Source organism: Halichoerus grypus, chromosome 14 (assembly GCF_964656455.1).
Source record: "Halichoerus grypus chromosome 14, mHalGry1.hap1.1, whole genome shotgun sequence".
Lineage (NCBI taxonomy): Eukaryota > Metazoa > Chordata > Mammalia > Carnivora > Phocidae > Halichoerus > Halichoerus grypus.
In genome coordinates, this window is record NC_135725.1 from 4740669 (window position 1) to 4767887 (window position 27219).

General features: G+C 36.2%; 1 protein-coding gene and 1 pseudogene across 1 annotated transcript in view; both read left to right on the top strand.

Moving 5' to 3' along the window:
- LOC144380133 (serine/threonine-protein kinase MRCK alpha-like) overlaps positions 1–26962 on the top strand; it is a 48074-nt gene extending 21112 nt beyond the window's left edge. The window contains 5 exon segments of the mRNA XM_078062186.1: positions 11379–11462; positions 13775–13880; positions 15427–15563; positions 16207–16346; positions 26863–26962. Coding sequence (XP_077918312.1) covers positions 11379–11462; positions 13775–13880; positions 15427–15563; positions 16207–16346; positions 26863–26962 — 567 coding nt within the window.
- LOC118535980 (small nucleolar RNA U3) lies at positions 6137–6331 on the top strand (annotated as a pseudogene).
- Positions 26963–27219: the final 257 nt, after the last annotated feature.

Genomic DNA, 27219 nt, shown 5'->3' on the forward strand with positions numbered 1-27219 from the left:
AGGAAAAATATAGTTTATATATATAGGATTTGTTACTATCTGTGGTTTCAGGCATTCACTGGGGGTCTGTATACATATGGGAGAGTTTGTTATTTTCACATATATGCGTATTTTCAATGTAAAATTTTGGCAACAGTGCTTTAATTTTTGGGGAATAGTTATAGATTTTATGGGAACTTTGCAGGTACATATGAATTTATTTTTCCTAGACTACTGAAGGCTGCTATCTGATTTTCTATCACCTCAAATATGTCAGCGTGTATTTCTTACAATTAAGAATATTCTCCTACACATACCATAGAGACTCTTAATCATAGGAAACAAACTGCGGGTTGCTGGAAGGGAAAGGATGAAGGGATGGGGTGACTGGGGGATGGGCATTAAGGCGGGCACGGGATGGAATGAGCACTGGGTGTTATATAAGATTGACGAATCACTGAACTCTACCTCTGAAAATAATAATACACTATATGTTGATTAACTGAATTCAAATAAAAAAATAAAGAAGTTAAAAAAAAAAAGAATATTCTCCTGCATATATATATATACCCCCACAGTACAAGCATTGTGCCTGATGGTGGCGCATTCCTACCATCTGACCCTAAGGCCCCATTCAGGTTTCACGGGTTGTCCCCGTGGCGCCCCTCACAACAAAAGGATCCTGGTCAAAATCCTGCTTTGCATGTGCTTGTCATCTCTCTTCAGTCTCTTCCCATCTGCAACAATTTCTTAGTCTTTGTTTGATTTTGTGACCTTGAGACTCTCAAAAGCCACAGGCCAATGTCGAGTAGAATGCTCCTCATTTAAAAAAAAAAAAAAAAAGTTTCGTCGTGGCTTTATGCAGCTTACGCCTTATTGGCCAGAATACCCCAGAAGGGATGTTGTGGTTTTCTCACTCTATCCCACCAGGAGGGATGTTTGCTTTGACCACTGCACTAAGGTGGGATTTTCCAGGCCTCTCTTTTCCTTGGTAATTGATAAGTATTTTGTAGAGAGGTACTTTGAAACCATTTAAGTACCCTATTGCTCACCAAACTTTCCATTTATTTATATCTCTATGGACTCATGGTTTCTTATTTTATTCAATGGCTTACAATCCATTCGTGTCATTATTTATTCTGATGTCCATACGGTCGCAGATGTGGTCTGTGTGAGCCCTTTGGTACTGTGTCCATCTGACGTTCACTGAGGACCTTCTTTCTATCTGGCAGAACAAGACGCATCAACTCATCCATACGGTATTGCCCCAGCCCTGCATTCAGCCATTTCTCCAAGGAACACTGATTGCTTTTGATGGAGAATGGTATTCAGAAGTCTCGCTCTAAGTGTTAGGTGTGCCCACTGCTACTAGAATATCACTATTCCAGGCCCTTTTACTACAGAAAATTTGTACATCAGTCTAAATGTAGAAATCTTTTTTTTAAGATTTATTTATTTTAAAGAGAGAGAGAGTGTGCGCGTGCCTGAGTGAGCATGAGCGCGGGGAGGGGCAGAGGGAGACAAAGAATCCCAAACAGACTCCCCGCAGGGCACAGAGCCCTACGAGGGGCTCAATCTCATTACCCCGAGATCATGGCCAGAGCTGAAATCAAGAGTTGGCCATTTAACTGGCTGGACCTGGACACCCAGGTGCCCCCAAATCTATCTATCTATCTATCTATCTATCTATCTATCTATCTATCTATCTACCAAAACTGAGTTCGTGCACACATAAATAACTAATTCCAGTCCAACATTATAGGGTTCATCTCTGCAGATAGCCCATCCTCACCCCACGTGGGCTCTGCATCCACATTCCAGGGTACCCTGCATGTGCACACTCTTCTGCCTGGAGCAGAGAGTTTTTGAGAATCGACTTCTACTCCTACTTAGCAGCATGTAAAAATTCTCATTTCCTTATATCCATGTCAACACTGACACTAGACATTTGAAATTTTGTAATTCTGATGGGTATAAAGTGGTATCTAATTATTGCTTTCATTTTGTCACACAGAGGTTTTTAAGTTATGGTTTTAACACTGTAAAATTCATCAGTCCTTTCTTTTATTGCTTGCACTTTTTTAGTGTTTTCTGAGAAATCCATTTCTATCCTATCCTTCTATCCCAAAAGTTCCAAAAAGATTTTAAGGTTTTGCTTTTCACATTTGGGAAATTAGATCTTTGCTTGCTAGAAAATACAAATCAACTATTGCCAGCATGATAGCTGTCCAATCCCATGGACTGACTTGTCTATTATTTCCCTGATAATTTGTACAGGTAAATTCCATTTCACTGTGCTTTGCTGTATTGTACTTCACAGATACTGCGTTTTTTACAAATTGAAGGTTTTTGTGGCAAGCCCGTGTCAAACAGGCTCTTGGTGCCATTTTTCCAATAGCATCTGCTCACTTCTTATCTCTGTGTCACATGCTGATAATTCTTGCAATATTTCAACTTTTTCATTATTATTGTATTTGTTACGTGATCTGTGATCAGTGACTATGACTCGCTGAAAGCTCAGATGATGGCACTTTTTAGAGATAAAATATTTTTAAATTAAGATATGTACATTGTTTTTTCTTTTTTTATTATTGTAGTATAGTTGGCATATAATGTTTTATTAGTTTCAGGTGTACAACATAGTGATTCAACAATTCTATACATTACTCAACGCTCACCGCCCTAAATGTAATGCTTTCTAAGTGTGAGACCCCCAACTCTGTTCTTCTTTTCAATACTGTTTGGGCTATTTGGATCCCTTGAGAGTCTATATGCATCTTGGGATAAATTTTCCTATTTCTGCAAAAAAAAGTCTCTGAGATTTTGATAAGAATTGCACTGAATTAACCCTAACTTATATGATCAACATACATTATTACATAATTACTGACTATATTCCCTATGCCATACTTTTTCCTCTCCATGAGTTATTTATAAGTGGAAGTTTTTATTTTTTATTATTTTTTTAATTTAAATTCAATTAGCCAACATATAGTACATCATTAGTTTTTGATGTAGTGTTCAATGATTCATTAGTTGCATATAACTGGAAGTTTGTATTTCTTGATCCCCTCTGGCAACCACCAGTTTGGTCTCTGTATTTATTAGTCCATTTCTGTTTTTTTGTTTGTTCATTTTGTTTTTTAGATTCCATATATGAGTGAAGTCATATGGTATTTATCCTTCTCTGTCTTATTTCATTTAACATAAAACTCTCTAGGTCTATCCATGTTGCTGGAAGTGACAAGATCTCATTTTTTATGGCTGAATAATAATTTGTTATATATATGTATACATATATATACACATATTCACATCTTCTTTATCCATTCATTTATTGTTGGATACTTGTGTTGCTTCCATATCTTGGCTGTCATAAATAATGCTGCAATAAACATAGGAGTGCGTGTACCTTTTCAAATCAGTGTTTTCATTTTCTTTGGGTAAATACCCAGCAGTGGAATTACTGGATCATATGGTATTTCTATTTTTAAATTTTGGAGAAAACTCCGTATTGTTTTCCGCAGTGGCTGCACCGGTTTGCATTCCCACCAACAGTGGATCAGAGTTCACTTCTCTCCACATCCTTGTCCACACTTATTTCTTGTGTTTTTGATAATAGCCATTCTGACAGGTGTGAGGTGGTATCTCATTGTGTTTTTGACTTGCATTTCCCTGACAATGAGTGATGTTGAGCATCTTTTCATGTGTCTGTTGGCCATTTGTGTGTCTTCTTTGGAAAAAAAATGTCTATTCAGGTCCTCTGCCCATTTTAAAATCAGATTATTTGGCTTTTTGGTGTTGAGTTGCATGAGTTCTTTATATATTTTGGATACTAACCCTTACTGGATATAGCATTTGCAAAAATCTTCTCCCATTCAGGAGGCTGCCTTTTCATTTTGTTGATAGTTACCTCTGTTGTGCAAGTTTTCTAAAATTTTGGTGTAGTCCCAATAGTTTATGCTTGCTTTGTTTCTCTTCCCTGAGGAGACATGTTCATAAATATGTTGCAAAGGGTGATGTCCAAGAGATTACTGCCTATATTTTCTTTTAGGATTTTTATGGTTTCAGGTCTCCCATTTAGGTCTTTAATCCATCTTGAATTTATTTTTGTGTATGGTGTAAGAAAGTGGTCCTCATTCTTTTGCATGCAGCTGTCCTGTTTTCCCAACCCCATCTGTACCATCCTTTTCTTACTGAATGGTCTTGGCACCCTTGTTGAAAATCAGTTGATCATATAAGTGAGTTAATTTCTGGGCATTCCATTGGTGTATATGACTGTCCGATGTCAGTATCACACTTAGCTTTCTAAGTGTGAGACCCCCAACTCTGTTCTTCTTTTCAATACTGTTTGGGCTATTTGGATCCCTTGAGAGTCTATATGCATCTTGGGATACATTTTCCTATTTCTGCAAAAAAGTGTCTCTGAGATTTTGATAAGAATTGCACTGAATCTGTGGATCATTTTGGGTTATATGGACATCTTAACAATATTAATTCTTCTAATACATGAATATGGGATGTTATTCCATTTATTGGTGTCCTCTGGATTTCCTTCACCAATGTTTTGCAGTTTACAGTAAACAAGTTGTTTGCCTCCATGGTTAAGTTTATTCCTAAGCATTTTTTTTTTCTTTTCCATGCTATTACAAATGGAGCTTTTCTTTCTTCAGATATGATCATATCATCTGTGAATCAATATCCATATATCCTCTTCCCATATAAATTTTAGAATAATATTGTTTATATCTATAACAAAGCCTTACAGTACTAGTATTCTGAGAGAAGTGGCATTAAACCTGTATTTAATCTAGAGAGAATTGGCATCTTTCCTATGCTGAGTCTTCCAATTCATGAACTCAGTATGCCTCTCCACTTATTCAGATATTCTTGGACTCTTCTCAACAGCATTTTGTGATTTTGAGCACACAAGTCTTGGATGTGTTTTGTGAGATTTACACCTAAGTATTTTTTTTTTTAGCAATTGTAGATGGTACTATACTTTTAACTTCAATTTACATGTATTTGTTGCTAGTATTGTTGAAGTACAATTGATTTTTGTATGCTGATCTTGTAACTTGAGAACTTGCTAAGCTCATTAATTTCTAGGACGTTTGTGTGTGTGTGTGTGTGTGTGCAGATTCCTTGGAATATTCTATGATCATGTCATCTGAAAATAGCTTCCTTCCTAATCTGTATGACTTTTCTTTCCTTTTCTTGCCCTACTGCCCTGGCAAGAACTTCTACTACTATCTGATAAGAATGGACATCTCTTGTACTCATATTAAGGGAAAACAATTCAATCTTTCACCATTAATTATGATGGTAGCTGTAGGATTTTTGTAGATGCTCTTTATCAATTTGAGGAAGTGTCTCACTAGGTTGTGGAGAGTTTTTATCACAAATGGATGTTAAGTTCTGTCAAATGCTTCTTCTGCATTAATGTATTATCTCATGAGCTTTCTGTTAGCCTGTTAATATGATAGATAACATTGATTGATTTTCAAATATTGGATCACCTTTACTTTCCTGAAGTAAACACAACACTCATAATGTATATGCTTTGTATATACTGTGGAATTCTATTTGCTAATTTACCCTTAGACTTTTGTATCCACATTAGCCCAGAATGTTGCTCAGTAGTATTTTCATGTGTGTACTGTGCTTGTCTGAGTTTGCCATCAGAGTAATACTGGCTTTATAGAATGTGTTGGGAAGTATTCTCTTTTATTTTGTAAAAAAAAATTATAGAGAATTATTGATAATTATTTTTTAAACATTTGCTATAAGTTTTCAATAAAGCTATTCTGGAGATTTCTTTCTGGGAGTTTTTAAATTATAAATTTGATTTCTTTAATAGTTATCAGGCTATTCAAATTACTTATGTCATATTGGGTGAGTTGTGGTAGTTTGTACTTTTGGAGAAATTGGTCCATTTCATTTAAGTGATTTCATTATGGATACATAATTTACTACTATATTGTGTCAACAACGTTTTATCTGATCAAATGAAGTGTGTCAACTTCACCTCCCTTTACATCATTTTACTCTTCCCCATTTGTAATATAATTGTGCTACATATTTCTCTCTATGCACTGAGGGATATTAGTGTTATGATGTTTGCTTCAACCATCTAACATAATTTAGAAAATCTATCAAGACTATACTTTCAGGGATCATTTCTATAGTTTGTTACTAGAGAAGTTTCTCTGAATGTGTAGAGTACTCGAAACCACAAGAAGGAGACAGTGTCCCTTCCTGAGCGTGAAGCTTCTCCAGCTGCCCTTTGCCATTGATGATCGTTTTTCTCCTTTTTTGGAGGGGGAAAAGGGAGGGACACCCTTTGAAAGGTTTCTAAAAAAAAAAACACAGGATCCTATTTACCCATATTTTCACTCTTCCCATTTGCTTCCTTCATTTCCTTTCTTGTAGAGAACTTACTGTAGCTATCCTAAGTATACTGCAGACAAGTTCTCTTAGAGATTTTGCGACTGTTTTGATTTAAAAATCACTTAAAAAATTAGTGGGCTTTAGGGATACCTGGCTGGCTCAGTCAGTAGAGCACGCAACTCTTGATCTCAGGGTTGTAGGTTCGAGCTGCACATTGGGTGTAGAGATTATTTAAAAATAAAATCTTTTTTTTTTAGGATTTTATTTATTTATTTGACAGAGAGAGAGAGAGAGAGAGCACAAGCAGGGGGAGGGGCAGAGGGAGAGAGAGAGAAGCAGGCTCCCTGCTGAGCAAGGAGCCCAATGTGGCCAGGACCCTGGGATCATGACCTGAGCCAAAGGCAGATGCTTAACTGAATGAGCCACCCAGGTGCCTCTTAAAAATAAAATCTTTAGAAAAAATTAATGGACTTTATTTGGGGGTAGTTTTACATTCACAGAAAAATTTAGTGGCAAATACAAAGTTTTTACTTACTTGTCTCACCACCACCCACCCCACCCGCGCCCCTGTCCCAGTTTCTTCCATTATTAACAACTTCCATTATTAACAATTTATGTACCAACACCAAAAGTGTGGTATATTTTGTTACAGTTATGAGCCATTATTATTAACTAAAGTCTATCATTAAGGTTCACATTTTGGATTATACATTTTACAGATGTACAACTGGATAAATGACAAATGGACAATGACATGTATCTATCACGACAGTATCATATAAGTGCACTTTCACTGTCTTAACAATTCCTGTGCTCCACTGATTCTTCCCTTCCTCCCTCCACCTGAAATCCTGGAAACCACCGATCTTTCTACTATCTTCATAGTTTTGCTTTTTCCACTGTCAGATAGTTGGAATCATACAGCTTTTTTCAGATTGGCTTCTTTCATTTAGCAATGTGCATTTAATATGTTGTTTCTCTCTGGCTGCTTTCATTATTATTTTTTTAAATTTCATTTTTGCCTTTAGTTTCCAGAAGTTTTACTACATTGTGTCTTGCATGTATTTCTCTGGGTTTATCCTATTTGGAATTCAGTCAGCTTCTGGAATCTACTATGTCTTTAGCCAAACTCAGGAAATTTTCAGACATTATTTCTCTGAGTACTTTCTCAGCCTCACTCTTTACACTCTCCTTCTGGGATTCTGATGTTAGATCTTTGGTAATAGTCCTATTTTCCTGTCTATTTTCTCTCTGATGTTCATATAGGATAACTGATATTGTTCTATCAAGTTCACGAATTCTTCCCTCTGTCCTCTTCATTTTTTTATTGGGCCATCCATTGATATTTTAATAATGATTATTGTATTTTTTTAATTTCTCAAATTCCACTGGTTCTTCTTTATATCTTCTATTTCTTTTATATTTTATATATATATATTAAATATTTTTAAAATATCTTTATATATATTTTTTAATATATTTTACAAGTTTTTAAAAAATGCTTCTGTTATTCTAGTTTCTTTGAGTCCATATAAAAACTAGAATCTACTCGTCTGTATCTACAAACACTCTTTCTGGGATTTTGATTGGTATTGCATTAAATGAATAGATTAATGAGAATTAATATACTAACTACATGGCATCTTCCAATTCATGAACATGATATGTCATTCCATGTATTTAGGGCTTCTTTAATTTCTTTCATCAGTGCTTGGTAGTTGTCAGTCAACAGATCCTGTGCATGTTTTGTTAGGCTTATTTACATATATATGTAAATATATATTTACTTATTTAGTTTTATATATATATATATTTAAATTTTAGAGGTACTGTAAATAGTATTTAAATAGTACTTAAAAATCAATTTCCTATAGATTCAATGCAATCCCAGTCAAAATTCTGGCAAGTTATTTTGTGGATGTTGACAAATTGATTTTATAGTTTATACAGAGAGACAAAAGACCAAGAATAACCAACATAATATTGAAGGGGAAGAACAAAGTTGGAGGACTGATGCTACCCAATGTCAATATTTACTATAAAGCTACAGTAATCAAGACAGTGTGGTATTGGTAAAAGAATAGACAAATAGATCAATGAGACAGAACAGATAGCCCAGAAATAGACCCACATAAATATAATCAACTGCTCCTTGACAAAAGAGCAAAAGCAAAACAATGGAGCAGAGATAGTCTTTCAACAAATGGTGCTGGAACAACAGGACATCCACATGCAAAAGAATGAATCTAGACACAGACCTTACACTCTTCACAAAAATTAACTCAGAATGGATCACAGATCTAAATGTAAAATGCAAAACTATAAAACTCACTGAAGATATCATAGGAGAAAATCTAGATGACCTTGAGTTTGTCATTGACTTTTTAGATACAATATCAAAAGATAAGCTGGACTCCATTAAAATTAAAAACTCCTCTGTAAAAGACAATGTCAAGAGAAGGCAAAGATAATCGACAGATTGGGAGAAAATATTTGCAAAAGACAAATTTAAACTATTATCCAAAATATACAAAGAACTCTTAAAACTCAACAATAAAAAACCAACTCAATTAAAAATGAGCCAAAGACCTAAATAGGTACTTCAACAAAGAAGATAGGTGGATTACAAATATGCATATGAAAATATGCTTCCAATCATACATCATCAGAGAAGTACAAATTAAAACAACGAGATACCACTACACACCTATCAGAATGGCCAAAATCTGGAACGCTGACAACACCAAATGCCAGTGCAGCAATAGCAACTCTCATCGCTGCTGCTGAGAGTGCAAAATGGTACAGCCACTTTGGAAGACAGTCTGGCAGTTTCTTACAAATCTAAACATACTCTTACCATATACTACCCTGCACCTATACTCCTTGATATTTACCTAAAAAAAAGGAAAACTGATCTCCATATCAAATTATATACATGGATGTTTACAGCAGCTTTATTCATAAATGCCACAACTTGGAAGAAACCAAGACGTCCTTCAGCAGGTGAATGGATAAATGGTACATCCAGACAAGGGAACATTATTCACTACTAAAAAGAAATGAATTATTAAGCCATGAAAAGACATGAGGAGACCTTAAATTATTAATAAGTAAAAGAGCTAATCTGAAAAGGCTCCATACTGTATGATTCCAACCATATGACATTTGAAAAAGGCAAAACCATTGGTATAGTGAAAAGATCAGTGGTTCCCATAGTTTGGGAGAAGGGATGAATAGGTGAAGCACAGAGGATTTTCAAGGCTGTGAAAATACTCTGTACGATACCATAATGGTGGATACATGCCTATACATTTGTCCAAAACCACAGAATGTACGACACCAAGAGTGAACCCTAATGCAAACTGTGGACTTTGAGTGATTATGATGTGTCAGTATTTCATTGATTCTAATTCTGGTGGGGGTTGTTGATAACTGGGGAGGCTATGCATGTGTGGAGACAGGGAACATTTGGGAAATCTCTGTACTTTCCCCTCGATTTCTCTGTGAACCTTAAACGGTTCTGAAAAATTGTCTTAGTAAAAAAAAAAAATCAGTTTCCAATTATTTATTGGTGTTACAGAGAAATACATCTTGTGTCATAGGATCTTACCAAACTTAGTAGTTCAAGATTTTTTTCCTTTGACATTCCCTGGAATTTTCTGTGCATACAATCATGTCCTCTGCAAATAGGACAGTTTGCTTTCTTCCTAACATGTATACCTATCTTTTCTAATTCTGCCTGACACACTGGCTAGGGTTTTCAGCTCAATGTTGAATAAAAGTGGTGGTAGTGGTCATTCTTGCCTTGTTTTCATTCTTAGGTGAAAGCATTTGATTTTTAATCCTGAGTGGTAATGCCCGCCTTTGTTTTTTTGTTGATTTTTCATCCTGAGTGGTAATGCTTGCTTTTGTTTTTTGGTAGAGGCCTTTTATCAGACTAAGGAAGTGCTTCCTACTCCTAGTCTGTTGAGAGTTTTATCATGAATAGATGTTGAATTTGTCAAATGCTTTTGTATCAACTGGTATGATGTGGTATCTCTTCTTTAGACTGAAGATAGTCTCTTTTTAAACAAAAGAAAGCTAAAACAAGGGTAATTCATCAGTACATGTATCTAAGATTTTTAAGAGGGAATCTTTATCATATTCGTTTTTATAAATTCATATGAAAAAGTCTATTTAATGGGATATATAGTAAAAGGAGTGAAACACCATCTTTTTAAAGTATTTTTGTAAATATGGCAAATGTCCTGGGTCTCCTGCATTTACTACCAAACTTGTATGTTTTCTCCATGGTATCTGCCATCCTGAAAGGAGGGACATTCATCAAATCTGTATACTTACATCTTCTGCTCAACCACTTAACATCTTCCTTACAACTAGGCTGTACTTCCCAGTAACACCCACAAGCATCCAGTTCTTCCCATTTCAAGAATTATTTTCTATGAGTTCCCAGGAAAGAAATGTTTTATATCATATAAACAGCAAAATTTTATATAGTTGTTGAAGTCTAAGTACATAAAGGTGATCTAGATTACCTAAGAATATTTTTAGATAGTTAGTACTCACAAAATCTTGCTGAACCCTCTGTAATTGATTTTGATATATTCCTATATATGTACAGCCATAAAACCCCCATTTACACTTATAAAACAGGTATTTCAAAGAGTCTTTTGAGGATTCTGATTATATATCTACTTATTAAAAGTCCCTTTCAAATATATGTATGATTAGCATTCTTTTAATGTAGTATACATGCTACGACATAATATTTTAAAATAGCCCACCTGCAATAAATTGTATAAAATATACATATATTTTGTTTGTAAAAAGTGAAGCATATATCTAAATTACTTAAAATATCTTTTCACCACTGTAAGAATATTAATTTTACTATGTTTTTGTCTATTAACAAGTATAATTCTTTTGCCTCACTTGAGGAATTATTTAATTCTTATAATTTTGGAGATATATGTCACTTGCCCTTGTTTATTTTCATTTCCTTGATTCAGATTGTAGATTCTGCTCATCTACCGGTTCACACACCAACAATAAAGAGAAAGGAATATCATAGTAGTATCCTCTTTCCAACCAAGGTACGTGATTTAATTATAAGTTTAGCGGGTTCCTTTCAAAATGAGAATAAATTGGTTTTGCTGTTACTGTCTTGGCATTGACCAAAATTTTTTTGCAGTTACATTCATCAAACATCTGATCAGATTTAAAAATTTACACAACAGAAAATTCCACTGTAAAAATCTTCTTAAGGTTGAATACAGCCAACATAGGGGTAAAACATTTAGTGACAATTTCAGGGGAATGTCTTTTCTATTAAATGGGCTTTGTTTTGTGTCTGTCAAGTCTCATTTCGAAATTATAGATGATGGTAAACTAATTAACCGAGTTTTGCCTTGAAATCTGCTCAAGGGATTCATATGCTGTATCTCATAACTTACTCCCAGATAAATTCTAAATTCAGCCGTAATTCAAATGTAAAACTGAAACCACGTAAGTACTAGAAATGTACTAGAAAGTCTTATAATTTTGGAAGAGAGAAAGCCTTTGTTTTTTGAATCAATATACTGCCTATTTATTTATTTATTTTTCAATATACTGCCTATTTAACAAATAATTTAAAATGACCAAAATATTCAAAGCATTCCTCTTTATTAGCAATAAGTAACCAGAGGCTGTAACAAATAGCAATAAAAAGAAAATTCATAAATACAATAAACCTGTTTTCCCAAACCTGATAGCAAATATTATCATAAATGATGAAACACTAAATCTTTTCAATTAAAACCAGGAACGGTATAGAATTACCCCATATCACCATTAGTATTCAGTAGTTTCTAAGCAATGCAATAAAAATGAAAATAAAATGACTGGAATAAACGTTGGAACATAAAAGTCTTTCGTAAGATTGATATGATTGTTTGCCCACAAAACCTAAGAGACTCTGGTTTAAAAAAAAAAACCAAAAACCTACTAAAATTAATAAAGTAATCTGAACATAAGGTAAATATATAAAATAACATGGGTTATCTCTGTTATATAATGAATACCTAGAAAAGAAATAGAAGATATTTATATGCCAAGATCAACAAAAATATATATTAAAACCAAGAAAAAAATAAACATGATGAGGATTTTGTCGAAATTAATGTATTATAAGGCAGTATCAATTAGAATATCAAAAGTATTTTATTTTCTTTCCTGTTTTCCTTCCCTTCTTCCCCTGGGGACTTGTGGTTAATCACAGTATATTAAAAAAGGCATACATCTTTGCTTTCTAATGAAAGCCAATAAAGGGAGAAAAAAGAACAGGCAAATAAGTCGGCATAAGGTTGGAAGATGAAAGCCTGGGTGAGGTTAGCAGAGCTGAGAAATCTGCATGCCAAGTGATGGGGAGGGCCTACTGAAGAGTCACAAGACAGTCGGTAGTTTGGAAGCCCAGAGAGACTCAGGGATTGGAGGCACCAGGTGCCCCAGGAGGGGAGGGTGATGTGCAGCTCTGCAAATGGGGGCAAACTGAAGACCTGAATGGGGTGCAGGGAGCCCGGTCCACACAGAGTGCCCATGGCAGGGCCTGTAGACTCTGCCCTTTTGTCCACTTTACAAGGAGGGAAAAGATATACAAAGGAGAGCAAACTTGCCAACTAGTGTTTGGAGAAGCCAGAGTTTGTTAGGATGTACTTATTGCTAATTTGTGATAACAAAGAGGCCCGATCAAGAAATGGATAGTCCTCGGGGGGTGACTGATTTGTTGCTAATTCTGTGACAGCATTTGCAGGTTTCCTTGTCGGGGTTTCAGTTAGAAATTTCTGGATGCCCTCTGTCTCAGAGTGACATAGCCTGCTTCACTGGACCTTCCAATTCATGATTATTTTTTTATTGACAGTAGAAAATGAAACACATGATTTGCTAGAGAGAGAAAATTTTGAAATTATTCTTTCCCTCCAGAGAAGGTATAAAAACCATGTTATTTTTTGCTTACCCTTCCTCATTCAAGTATATACACAAAGGCAATTTTCACTCCACCGACTGAGAAGGAAACAATCGAAGAATCTGTCAGTCGAGAAAGCATCTTTGCAAGGTTCAGGATATATCGGCCCAAATAAAAGCCAGGCTTGATTTATTTGGTTCCAAACAGTATTAATGAATATGTGATCACCAGTGAAATCATTCTCCTCCTCTTCTTCCTCTTCTCGGTAATTTTTTTTTGGATCTCTTGCTCAACATTTCCTAATTATGAAGTAATGAGGGGACAAGAATCTTCCATTCTGGTGAGAAAGTGGGGGAGCTGCTTTTCTTTGTACATAAAATGATATCTGGGGCAAGGATTTGTGACCAGAATCACCCCTTCCACGTTACTTCACCCTCAGTGCTTGGCTGGTCTGTCTTGTAGAGTCAGAGCCACCGGTTTTTCCTCACGTCCTTCACGGCCCCCACCAAGTGTCACCAGTGCACGTCTCTGATGGTGGGTTTGATAAGACAAGGCTGTGCCTGTGACGGTAAGAGCTGGGGAAGAGAGGTGTGGGGGGCCAGGGCCGGCAGCTTTACACTCACGTGCCCCCATCCGCAGGGCCTGCCGGCAAAGCACACTCCCTGGGTGGCCTATAAACACAGGAAGGAATGGCTCACAGGCCAGAAGTCTGAGATGAGGGGGCCAGCGTGGGCCGGCTCTGGCGAGAGCTCCCTTCAGGGGGGCAGACTGCTGACTTCTGCTTGTACCCTCCCAGGGCGAAGGGGCCAGGGAACTTTCTGGGGCCTCTTTCATAAGAGCATTCATCCCATTCATGAGGGTTCCACCCTCAGGTCCTCAGCGCCTCCTACAGGTCCCACCTCCAAATACCACCACACTGGGGGATATGATGTCAACATATGAATTTTGCAATACGTTATTAAGCAAAAATTTTGTTTTCTGAATTGCAGAAGCATGTCAGTAAAGCGACCCCTTTGCTAAAAATCTCTCTGAATCTGTTTCATATTGGAAAGATTGGACCCATGGCCATTGGGAATGCTTGGGGGGACCTTGGCACTGTGTGACTCCGGCCTTTTCAGCCTGTGAACGCTGTCCCCGGAGGTCCTGTTGTGTAGCCTGCAGGCAGGGCCATATCTATTAAGAACATGCATTTAGATATATTTCGTTCTCCATAGCACTGGTAGAGCACGAGGACCCAATTCACTAGTTTATGTGGCAGGGAAATGGAACACTATCGGTGAGTTGCAATTGCTTTATTTGACTCATTTAATTTATCGCGGTAAACATTATTGTAAGGGAGCAATGTGCTTTTGGAGATACCGAACAGTGGATCACTGTGCCCTTGGACAAGGCATGAGGAAAACTTCTAGGGAACAGACTCTGTGCCGTGGGTTCCCTTAGCCAATCCTGTCCAGTGCTCCCTCCAGGACACAGCACTAAGCGGGACAACTTTCCTGCCCTCAGCACTGCCATGGTTGGAGGCACCTTAACCATAATCGCAACCTAGTGCATGAAACAAAACAGGATTTAAAATGGGGAATTAGGTGCGTATAATATCCTTCCAGGGCTAAGGGAGCAGGCTCTGAGCTGAGTGCTCAGAAGCGTCTCCTGCCTCCAGCGTGGCTCGGTCTCTGCTGAGCCTGGGACAGCTGCTACCAGGGTCAGAAAAAGATGACAAAATCAGGCCGCGGCCACCACGGGGGCAGCTCCCAGAGCCTGCTACTTCTGCCGGGATCAGGAAAGGCCCTGCGACTTGCAGTCTGCACAATCAGAATATCACCCACGGAATAAGGCCACCACCGCAGCTGGGACCTCACACCCCTGCGGGCTGCATCCATGCAGTAAAGTGGGTGGTCTGCATCCTGCACCTCTCCCAGCCTGGCTCAACGCGGTCTCACAGGAAGTCCTCTTACTAGTGGAACTTCAATCAGGGCCAAAACTCAGCTGCAAGGAGTCTGGAAAATGTAGTTTTGAGCATTTTGATCTCTCTAAGAGCAGACAGAACTGCAGTGGGGGGTGAGAGAGTAAAACCATTGTGTTTCCCGCTATCATGTCTCTTTATTCCCTTCAAAAAGCATGTGGGTTCTCATGTCACACAACCTGTGTAGAAAAGGCTCCGAGAGCTTGTCCAGCGCCTTCTCAACAGAAGAAAGGTGCCCTCTGTCTGGATGCACAGAAAGGCACAGGAACAGCCTATGAAGGCCACGTCTGGGTAAGTGTCACTATTTGGGGTTTAGATGAACTCTAGATAAGTTTATTAATCACCTCGCACTCTGTGAGCACATTTGTAAAAAAAAGGTTATATAATATTTATAACAGATTACACAATACAAATCATATGCAAATCAACATATTTGTTCCATCCTAAGAAGCTAGTTTGAGAACAAAATTTAGCTGTCCCCAATAGGATATTTTTAAATGTCTCTTAAGTTTTCTGTGCAAACCTCACCCCGTGATGAACAAATGTTGAAAACTAATGATGGAACTTTGAATTCCAGTCAGCAATGACAAATTTTGAGACTAAAAGTAAAATAACCTTTCTGAGAAATATTTAAACTCTGAGTTGAATTTGAGGCATGGTGTTACCAAATTTGAATTTAATGTTACCAGAGACAAAGAGACAAGTGTCAATCTTATTTTCACAAGAGATATTCAGTCTTCAAAGGAATTCCCTTGTTTTTTAAAATTTTAATTATGTTATACACAGTTCTGTTCCACAGCTTTAACAAGAAAAGTGACAGATTTATAACACATTTATTATTTTAATTTTATATGTAATAATTGGATAGTATTTGATGTTTCAGCTCAGATTGTTTTTATTTGTTGTTGTTGTTTTTTTAAAATCAAAACTAAAGATCCCAAAGAAAGCAGGGGTGAAGAAAGGATGGCAGAGAGCACTAGCTATAGTTTGTGACTTCAAGCTCTTCCTGTATAATATGGATGAAGAAAAAGACTCAAAACCCAATGTTGTCGTGAGTCAAGTGATTGACATGAGGTAAGCTTTGAAAGAGAGAATTTTTTTAATTAAAAAAAATGGGAATAAAAATGGCTTCTGATATTTTCTTTAAATACTGTTGTCATTAAAATTTAACTTTATGTTAAAGTTCCTAATTTTCTCCATTGCCATGTAAACTTCAAAATAGAAGATTTTTGTCTAAAGTTTGCATCACCACCCTTAAGGTATGCATTATAATTCAGGGCGATATTTCTAAGAGTTTTTTACCCAAAAGTTATCTTCTTAGTCTGTGTATGTGTGTGGGTGTGGGTGTGGGTGTACGGCAAGAGAAGAAATAGCATCTCAAAACCAGACACTTTATAGTGAGATGTAATTCACACACCATAAATGTCACCATTTTAAAGTGTGCAATTCACCAGTTTTTAGTATGTTCACAAGGTTATACAACCATCACCACAATCTAATTTTAGAACATTTTCATCATGCCAAAAAGAAACCATATAGGCATTAGCAGTCATTCTACATTTTCCCTTGCCCCAAAGCCCCTGGTAACCACGAATCTATTTCTGTCTCTATGGATTTGCCCACTCTGGTTATTTCACATAAATGGAATCATATGTGAAGCTTGCCTTTGGCTTCCTTCACTGAGCATACTGTTTTCAAGTTTCCTCCATGTCGCCTGTATCCATATTTCATTACTTTTTACGGCTTATGCCCTTTTTTAGGTTGAGGAAATTCCCTTCTATTCCTAGTTTGTTAAGTGTTTTTATCGGGAAAGGGTGTTGGATTTTGACAAATGCTTTTGCTGTGTCTATTGAGGGAGTCATATGGTTTTTTTCCCTTTTATTATGGTGTATTACACTGATTGAATTTTAAATATAAAACCTACCTTACATTCCTGGGATAAATCCCACTTGGTTACGTTGTGAGAAAAATAGGAATATCCTTTTTACATGCTGCTGGACTGGATTAGCTGCAAATTTATTGAGGATTTTTCCATCTGTATTAATACAGAATATTGGTCTATAGTTTTCTTTTATTAGATATTTTTGCCTGGTTTTGGTGTTAGAGTAATAATGGCCTCAGAATGAGTTGGAAAGTACTCTTTCCCCTCTTATTTTTTTGGAAGAATTTGTGAAGGATTGGTATTAAATATGTTTGGCAGAATTCACTAATGAAACCATCTGGTCTTGAACTTTTATTTATGGGAAGTTTTCTGATGACTATCTCAATCTCTACTTGTTATAAATCCATTCAGATTTCTCTATCCTCCTGAGTTAGCTTTAATACTTTGTGTTTCCTAGGAATTTTTCTATTCTTTTATATTTTCTAATTTTTTTGGCATGTGATTGTTCATAGTATTCCTGTATACTTCTTTTAATTTCTGAAAGGTCAGTTAGTTATGTTCCCTCTCTCATTTCTGATTTTAGTAATTTGAATCTTCTCTCATTTTTTTCTTGGTTTAGCTAAAAGCTTGCCAATTTTGTTAATCTTTTTAAAGAACCGAATTTTGCTTTTATTGATTTTCTCTTATTTTTCTATATTCTGTTTTATTAATTTCCACTCTTTCTTTGTTATTTCCTTCCTTCTGCTTATTCTGGGTTTAGTTTGCTCTTTTTTCTAGTTTACTAAGGTGGAAAGTTAGGTTATTGAATTGAGGTCTTCATCTAATTACTCCTTTTGTCCCCCTTCGTCTCTTCTCTTACTTTGGGATTCCCATGATGTGTATCTTAGTATTATTTATGATGTCCTGCAGGTCTCTGAGGCTCTGTTCATTTTTCTTCATTCTTTTTTCTTTCTTTTTCTTAGATTGGATAATATTTACTGACCTATCTTCAAGTTCAGTGATTTTGTCTTCTGCTTACTCAAATCTGTTTTTGAGCCCCACTAGTGAATTTTTCACTTCAGTTATTTTACTCTTCAACTTCAGAATTTCTATTTGGTTCTTTTTTTACAATTTTGGATTCCTTATTGATATTTTCTATTTGGCAAGACATCACTCTTATAATTTTCTTTAGTTCTTTAGCCGTGGCTTCCTTTAGGTCTTCAAACATATTTAAAATAGCTGATTAAAATCTTTGTCTAATAAATTCAACATATGGGTTTCCTGGGGAACAGTTTCTACTGGCTGCATTTTTCCTGTGTATTGGTCATACTTTTGTGTTTCTTTGCATGTCTTATAAATTTTTCTTAAAAATTGGATATTTCAATTAATGAAATTGGCAACTCTGGTAATTCAATTCCACCTCCTCTCCAGAATTTGTTGTTGTTGTTACTTGTAATTGTTTTTTGTTTCTTTGGTGACTTTTCTGAACTAATCTGTAAAGTCTTTATTCTTTGTCATGTGTGGTCACTGAAGTCGCTACTTTGTTAGCTTAATGGTCAGCTAATGACTGTGCAGAGATTTTTTTAAGCATCTGGATCCATTATATCTCCCAGTCTTTGCTGAAGGGCTTTGTGTGCAAATTGGGGCACTCCTTCAGTACTCAGCCAGGCAGTTGATAACATTGTCCTAGCCTTTACTTTCTACTTGTGCAAGTCCTTAAGAATAATGAAAGAAATAATGGCTGAAAACTTCCCAAATTTGATGTAAAACATTAATCTACACATCCAAGTCAGCAAGAAGTGAGAACTTATGGCCTTCTCAGGTCTTTCCCTGAGTATAGCACAGCTCCAGGAATGTTCATAGCCCTATACATGTGCATCGACATCTAGATTCCTAGCAATATGCCCGAGCTTTTCAAAGACCCTATGGACATCTCACTTCCTATCTTATCTTTTTAAGATTTTTGATTAATCTCTTTTTTTGCCCCAGTTGTTAAACACTGCCTAGGCAGCTGTGTAGTTAAGATGCTTCCTGGTAGTTGTTTTCTATAAGAGCCCCTTGGGGATAGATTTTTCAAACTTGGAGAGCTCTGAGTTAAATCAAATATACCAGTTTCTTTCTAATACCTCCTCCTCTTTTCTGCTCCCCCCAGTATCCACTGGCTTCTAGGATGCACTGTAAATAGGCTGCCATTTTTCAAGGCTACTGAGGAGCTGGAAAATGGAGCATGCAACTAGGGCAAGTTAAATCATCACAAAGCTCAGGATTCCCATCAAGATTTAGCTGTTTTTCTTGAATAAATCCTCCTCAGATTGCCACAAACTTTGGTTATAGAGTTCTGAAAAAGTTGATTTTGATTCATTTTACCAGTTTTTTCCCTCTTTTTTTTTTTTTTATGAAGGGGAGAATCTTCAGAGATCTTTACTCTGCCATTTTTGCCGATGTCTCTTTGTTTATTATTAAGTAATTATTGAATCAGTGAACTTGTAGCAAGTGTATCTTATTGAAAGAAATGCAATAATATGTTGTCTCCCCTGCCCTTCTGAATCTCTGAAGTCCCTTTGCACATTCCTCTTAGTGTATCTGGGTATCTCTCCTTGGCCTTTTACTCTTCCCCCTCTGCACACACCCAAGGTGATCCCATCATTTCCTGTGGCTCCAGGCATCACCTGCACCATGATGACATGCTCTGCCTGAATGTTCTATCACAGATTATTTGGGTCTTCATATTCATCCTGTCTTATTTTGATTCCTTACTCAAAAACTCTGCTCTATATTCTTCATACAAGTTAATGTCACCCTTGTCAGAAATTTGATAGTACCTTGAATAACTGGCACAGGAAACCAGATTATCTTGAAGGTGACTTTGAAAGATTAGTCTGGCAGTAGATTTATTTTTTATGTGAGAGAGTGTTTGGTGTTGGGGATGGGAAATGAAAGCAATGCTGGAGTCAAGTCCAGCTTGCAATCATCCATTCTTCAGACTGAATGAGTGTCTGTGCTAATGTGATGGCTCCAGGAATTACAAAAGAAGAGATGGGTACAAGAAATACTACTAAGGTGATCTCACAGAGAAAGGAAAATGAAGAAAAGAGTAACAATAATAGATGGTACTGAGGTTTTAAGTCATGAAGAATAAGAAAGGGTAACAGCAGTAAAGTTACAATGGAAAATGATCATATTGGGGGAAAGATATAAGTTAGTTTTAGATGTTGAAGCAGCAGAAAATCATCAAGTGAGCCAGATCAAACAGACTTCTACTTTCAACCAAAATGGAGTAACAGGGACTCAGGGTGCGGGACTGGCCCAGTCAGAAGAGCATGTGACTCGATCTCAGGGTTGTGAGTTTGAGCCCCATATTGGGTGTAGAGATTACTAAAAAGAATTAAAAAAAAAAATGGAGTCCCCTGTTACAGGGACCATATTTAACCTTCCCTCTGAAACAACCAAGAAACTGATTTAAGGTGCTGCATATCAGATAATAAAAGGCAGTGACTCCTAAAAAGTGGAAACAAATGAGGTGATCTCTATATTTGCCTCAAGTTACTGCCTTGTGAGAGTTTCTAGGACATAACACAGGAAGAGGAATTCCAGGCAGAGCCAGGTAGACTCCTAGAGTTGAAGACATGTAGCTGAGAGGGAGAGACAGAGAAATCTCCAGGGATCTACAGAAGATTTCATTCAAGGAGTCAGCAAATTACTGATCAGCACATGCATGTGAGGAAACTACCAGACGCTAGTGAAAGAACCACCTGAAGGATTAGAGAGAAGAGTGCCTGTTCCAACCAGCCAGACTGGAAACCTCAAGATAACTGAGTAACTCTGTATCTTTAAGTAATTCAATTTTAATGAAACATTATAGAAAATTCCAAGTCCAAATAGTTTCACTGAGGTTTGTTTTTTTTTTTTTAATTGAATGTCTAAGGAACACACAATACCAATTCTACATAAAATTTTCCAGGAAATTGAGGAGCAGGTTCCTAACTCATTTATGGAACCTGCATTACCTTGATACCAAAGCCAGACAAAGACATTACAAGAAAACTACAAACCTTTCTTCTCAAACTATTCCAAAAAATACAAGAGGAAGGAAAACTTCCAAATTCCTTCTATGAGGCCAGTATCACTGTGATAACAAAACCAGATAAAGACACCAAAAAAAAAAAAGGAGAATTACAGGCCAATATCTCTCATGAATATAGATGCAAAATTCTTCAACAAAATATTAGCAAATCCAACCCAATAATACATTAAAAAAGTCATACAGCACACGTCAAGTAGGATTTATTTTTGGGACACAATGGTGGTTCAATATTCACAAAACAATCAACATATGTCACATCACTAACAGAAAGGGTAAAAACCATGTGATCATTTCAATAGATACGGAAAAAGCATTTGACAAAGTACAATTTCCATTCATGATAAAAAACGTTCTGCAAAATAGGTCTAGAGGGAATATAGCTCAACATAATAAAGGCCTTATTTGGAAAAAACCACAACCAACATCAGACTCAATGGTGAAAAACTGAGAGCTTCTGCCCTAAGGTCAGGAAGCAATCAGACAACAGAGAGAAATAAAAGGCATCCAGATTGGAAAAGAAGAAGTGAAACTCTTGCTATTTGCACAAGACATGATGTTATGTATAGAAAGCCCTAAAGACTCCACCAAAAAACTGGTAGAGTTGATAAATGAATTTGGTAAAGTCACAGGATACAAAATCAATGTACAGAAATCTGTTGCATTCCTATACACTAATAATGAAGCAGTAGAAAGTGAAATTTAAAAAAATAATCCCATTAACAACTGCACCAAAGACAAGAAAATATCTGGGAATGAACTTATCCAAAGAAGTAAAAGACCTGTACCCTTAGAAAACACTGATGAAAGAAATTCAAGACAATGCAAAGAAATGGAAGGATATTCCATGCTTTTGGATTGAAGAACAAATATCGTTAAAATGCCTATACTACCCAAAGCAATCTACAGGCTGAATGCAATCCCTATCAAAATGTCAATAGCATTTTTCACAGAACTAGAACAAACAGTCCTACAATTTGTATTGAACCACAAAAGACCTCGAATAGCCAAAGCAATCTTGAAAAAGAAAAAATTGGAAATATCACAATTCCAGATTTCAAGTTCTATTAGAAAACAGTAGTAATTAAAACAGTATGGTACTGGCATAAAAATAGGCACATAGATCAACAGAATAGAACAGAAAACCCAGAAATAAACCCATAATTATATGGCCAATTAAACTTTGACAAGGGAGGAAGGAATATACAACAGGAAAAAGACTCTCTTCAACAAATGGTGTTGGGAAAACTGGATAGCCACGTGCAAAAGAATGAAACTGGGCCACTATCATTCACTATCTGCAAAAATAGACTCAAAATGGATTAAAGACCTCAATGTGAGACCTGAAGCCATAAAAATCCTTGAAGAGAGCATAGGCAATAATTTCTCTGACATTAGCTGAAGTAACTCTTTTTTAAATATGTCTCCTGAGGCAAGGTAAATAAAAGCAAAAATAAACTGTTGGGATTACATAAAAAAAAAAAGTTTCTGCACGGCAAAAGCAACTATCAACAAAACTAAAAGGCAATCTACTGAATAGAAGATATTTGCAAATGGCACATCTGATAAAGGGTTAGTATCCAAAATATATAAAGAACTGATACAATTCAATACCCCAAAATCAAATAATCCAATTTAGAAATGGGCAGAAGACATGAATAGACATTTCTCCAAAGAGGACATCCAGATGGCAAACAGACACATGAAAAGATGCTCAACATCACTCATCATCAGGGAAATGCAAATCAAAACTACAATGAGATACCACCTCACACCTGTCAGAATGGCTAAAATAAAAAACACAAGAAACCACAAGTGTTGGCAAGGATGTGGAGAAAAAGGAACCATCTTACATTGGTGGTAGGAATGCAAACTGGTACAGTCACTGTGGAAAAGAGTATGAAGGTTTCTCAAAAAGTTAAAAATAGAACTACCCTACAATCCAGTAACTGCACTACTGGGTATTTACCCAAAAACACTTATTCAAAGGGATACATGCACCCTATGTTTATTGCCACATTATTTACAATAGCCCAACTATGAAAGCGGCCCAAGTATCTATCAACAGATGAATGGATAAAGAAGATGTGGTACACACACACACACACACACACACACACACACACGCACACAGGAATATTATTCAGCTATAAAAAAGAACGAAATCTTGCCATTTGCAACAACATGGATAGAGCTAGGGAGTATAATGTGAAGCAAAATAAGTCAGTCAGAGAAAGACAAATCCATATGATCTCACTTATAAGTGGAATTTAAGAAACAAAACAAATGAGCAAAGGAAAAGAGAGAGGGAGAGAAATCAAGAAAAAGACCCTAACTATAGAGAACAAACTGATGGTTACCAGAGGGGAGGTGGGTGGGAGGATGGGGGAAATAGGGGATAGGGATTCAAGAGTATACTTATCATGATGAAATAAAATAAGATAAAATATTTTAAAAAGCGCAAACCTATATTCTTTGTGAACTTAGTTGCAAAAAGTCTTTACAAAATGTTAGTAACTTGAATCCAATATTATGTAAAAATTATATTGCATCATGAACAAGTATGGTATATCTGAGGAAGGTTGGATTAACATTCCAAAATCAATTTACTACGTTAACATATGAAAAAAGATCATGTCAAAAGATACAGTAAATGCATTTGACAAAATCACATTTATTCTTGATGAACTCTTAGAAGGGAGCTCCCTCATCCTGATAAGGGCATCTATGAAAATCTTGTTAACATCATAAATTAGTGGCAAAAGACTCAATGTTTTCTGTCTAAGATCAGAAGCAAGAAAAGGATGTTTACTCTTACGACCCTGATTTATTTAACATTGTACTGGAATCCTAGCCAGGGAAGAAAAAGAAATAAAATACATCCAGGTTGGAAAAAAGGAAGCAAAGTTATTCATAGACAAAATGAACATCTATGAAGAAAATCCAAAGCCATCTATAAAAAAGCTATTAGAACTAATATATGAATTTAGCCAGTTTGCAGGATACATGATCAATATATAAAAATGGACTGCACTTCTTTACACTAACAACAAGTAATCAGAAATTGAAATTAAATAAGCAATACCATTTGCAATAGCATCAAAACATATTAGAAGTTAGGAATCAGTCTGACAAAAGATGTGCAAGACTTGTACACTGAAACTATAAAATACTGATTAAAAAATTAAGACCTAAATAAATGGAGAGTGACTGTGTTCATGCATTGGAAAAGTCAATATTTTAAAAATATGAGTGTTCCCAAAATTGATTTATACTTTCAACACAATCTTAATCAAAATCCCAGCAGGCTTTTTCACTTTTTGTAGAAATTGACAAATTTGATTTTAAAATTCATAGGGAAATGCAAAGAGGTGGAAGAGACAAAACAACTTTGAAAAAAAGAACAAATCCAGAAATACATACACAAATACATACATATATAAAACATTTATAACATACATACAAAATATATTTGCAAATATACAAAATATATTTACGTATATACATAACAGATTTGTGTATACCTTTCTGGATTTTCTATTCTATTAGTTAGACAGTTGACCCTGGAACCACACTGGTTTGAACTGCACAGGTCCAGTTACATGCAAATTTTTTTTTGATAAACACAGTACATCATACTGCACTGTAAATGTATTTGCTTTTCCTTATGATTTTAAGAACATTTTCTTTTCTCTAGCTTAAGAATATAGTATATAACATATATAAAATACAGAATATGTGTTAATCTACTTGTTTATGTCATCAGTAAGACTTCCAATCAACAGTAGGTGACTAGCAATGAAGTTTTTGGGGAGTTAAAAGTTATACATGGATTTCTGACTGCACGGGGATGGTCAATGCCCCTAACCCCCACATTGTTCAAGGGTCAACTGTATACAATATTTTCTACAAGTTGTAAAGGCTACCAACAAATGGTACTGGAATTTTAGATATTTGTATGCAAAAAAAAAAATAAACTCTGATCCATACTTTTTACCATATACAAAAATTAACTCAAAATAGATCATAGAACCAAATGTAAAACCTAAAACTGTAAAGTACCCAGAAGTAGACACAGGAGAAAACCTTTCTGACCATGGATAAGACAAAGAATTTTTAGATGTAACACCAAAGCACAATACGTACAAGAAAAAAAAATTGATAAATTGGACTATATCAAAATTTAAAACTTCAGCTCCTTGAAGTCCACTGTTAAGAGAAGTAACAAGCTGCAGAGTGGGGGAAATTGAACTCCTGACAAGGACTTATATCCAAAATGTAGAAAGAATTCTTAAAACTCAATAATAAGAGAATAAATAGCTCAATTTTCAAAAAATGGGCAAAAATTTGAAAAGATACTTCAACAAAGAAGATACACATATGGCCAGTAAGCACATGAACAGATGCTCAACATCATTAATTATTAGGTAAATTCAAATAGAACAACCATGTGATGGCACTACACATCCATAAGAAAGGCTAAAATTGAAAAGACTGACCGTTTCCAGTGTTGGGAGGATGTGAGGACCTAGAACATTCTTACACTGCTTTGTAAATCGAGGAATCACTTTGGAAAAGAGTTTGGAAGTTCCTTGAAAAGTTAAATGCACATCTACTATATCATCCCGTCTCTCTGGAGAGACTGGAATACCTGGAAATACTCCCAGGTATTTCCCCAAGAGAAATCATATGTCCATGAAAGATACACATGAATAGTCGTAGCAGCTTTATTTAAAATAGCTCCAAACTTGAAATAACCCAAATATCCATTATTGGGTGAAGGGATACGTTGTGGCATATCCATACAATGGAATATTGCAAACCAATAAGAAGAAATTAAATATTCATCTGTGCGACAACATGGATGAATCTCAAGATAATTATGCTGCGAAAAAGCAGCCAGACAGAAAAAATACATATTGTATGTCTTCATTTATATAAGATGCTAGAAAATTCAAACTAAAGTGGCAGGAAGCAGATCAGTGGTTGATTGGGGAAGGGGAGGGATTACAAAGCAGTCCCAGGAAACTTTTTCGGGTGATGGACATGTTCATCATGTACATTTTGTGGTGATGGCTTCACGGGTGTATACATAAATCAGAACTTTTCTAATCGTCCACTTTATAAATATGCGCAGTTGTAGGTCAGTTATACCTTAGTATAAAAAAATCTATCAAAGCAGCTGATCTGAGGGCACAAGTCCCCTATTCTAGGCAGTGGCTTTGGAGTCAGTCAGGTGCTCCTATTCCAGTCCATGAGGACTGTCTGAATTGGGGTCAGCCTAGAGTTTACTGGTGTTTCTTTCTTTCTTTTTTTTTTAAGATCTATTTATTTGAGAGAGAGAGAGACTGAGAGTGCGTGAGTGGGGAGTGGGAGGGAGAGGAGAGCGGGAGCCTGCTGTGGGGCTTGATCTCACAACCCTGAGATCACAAGCTAAACCAAACCAAAAGTCGGCACTCAACCATCTGAGCCACCCAGGTGCCCCTACTTGGGTTTTCTAATATGCTGCTGGGCAAGCACTGCTGATACAATATTTTGATTAATATCAGTTACTATAGAAAAGAATGTAAAAAATCAATGAAATTAAAATTGATGATTATGTTTATATATTGTTTTACTCACTTTCAGGTGATTCTACTCACTTTCAGTGTCTTGCTTTTCCTCCAGGGATGGAGCATTTTCTGTCAGTTCTGTCTGGCCCTCTGATTTTATTCCTGCAAGGAGAAAGGAAATGCCCCGTATGTTTAAAGTAAGCATGCATGCTGCCACTGGATCTCTGGATGGTACATTTTGTTTCATCCCTTTCTTGACTGTCTATAGAAGGTCAAAGCACTTTGTGCTGCTGAAGGTCATTGAAGGTTGAGATTTCAGAAGTGCTGGGGGATCATGTCCCCCCTTCCTACCTCCCAATTGCGACAATAAATCTATTCCCCTATTTCTAGTTGGGGATAATGTAAAGAGCTTTTTACACGAGCCACAGTCTTTTCATCCTTCAGTTAAATCTA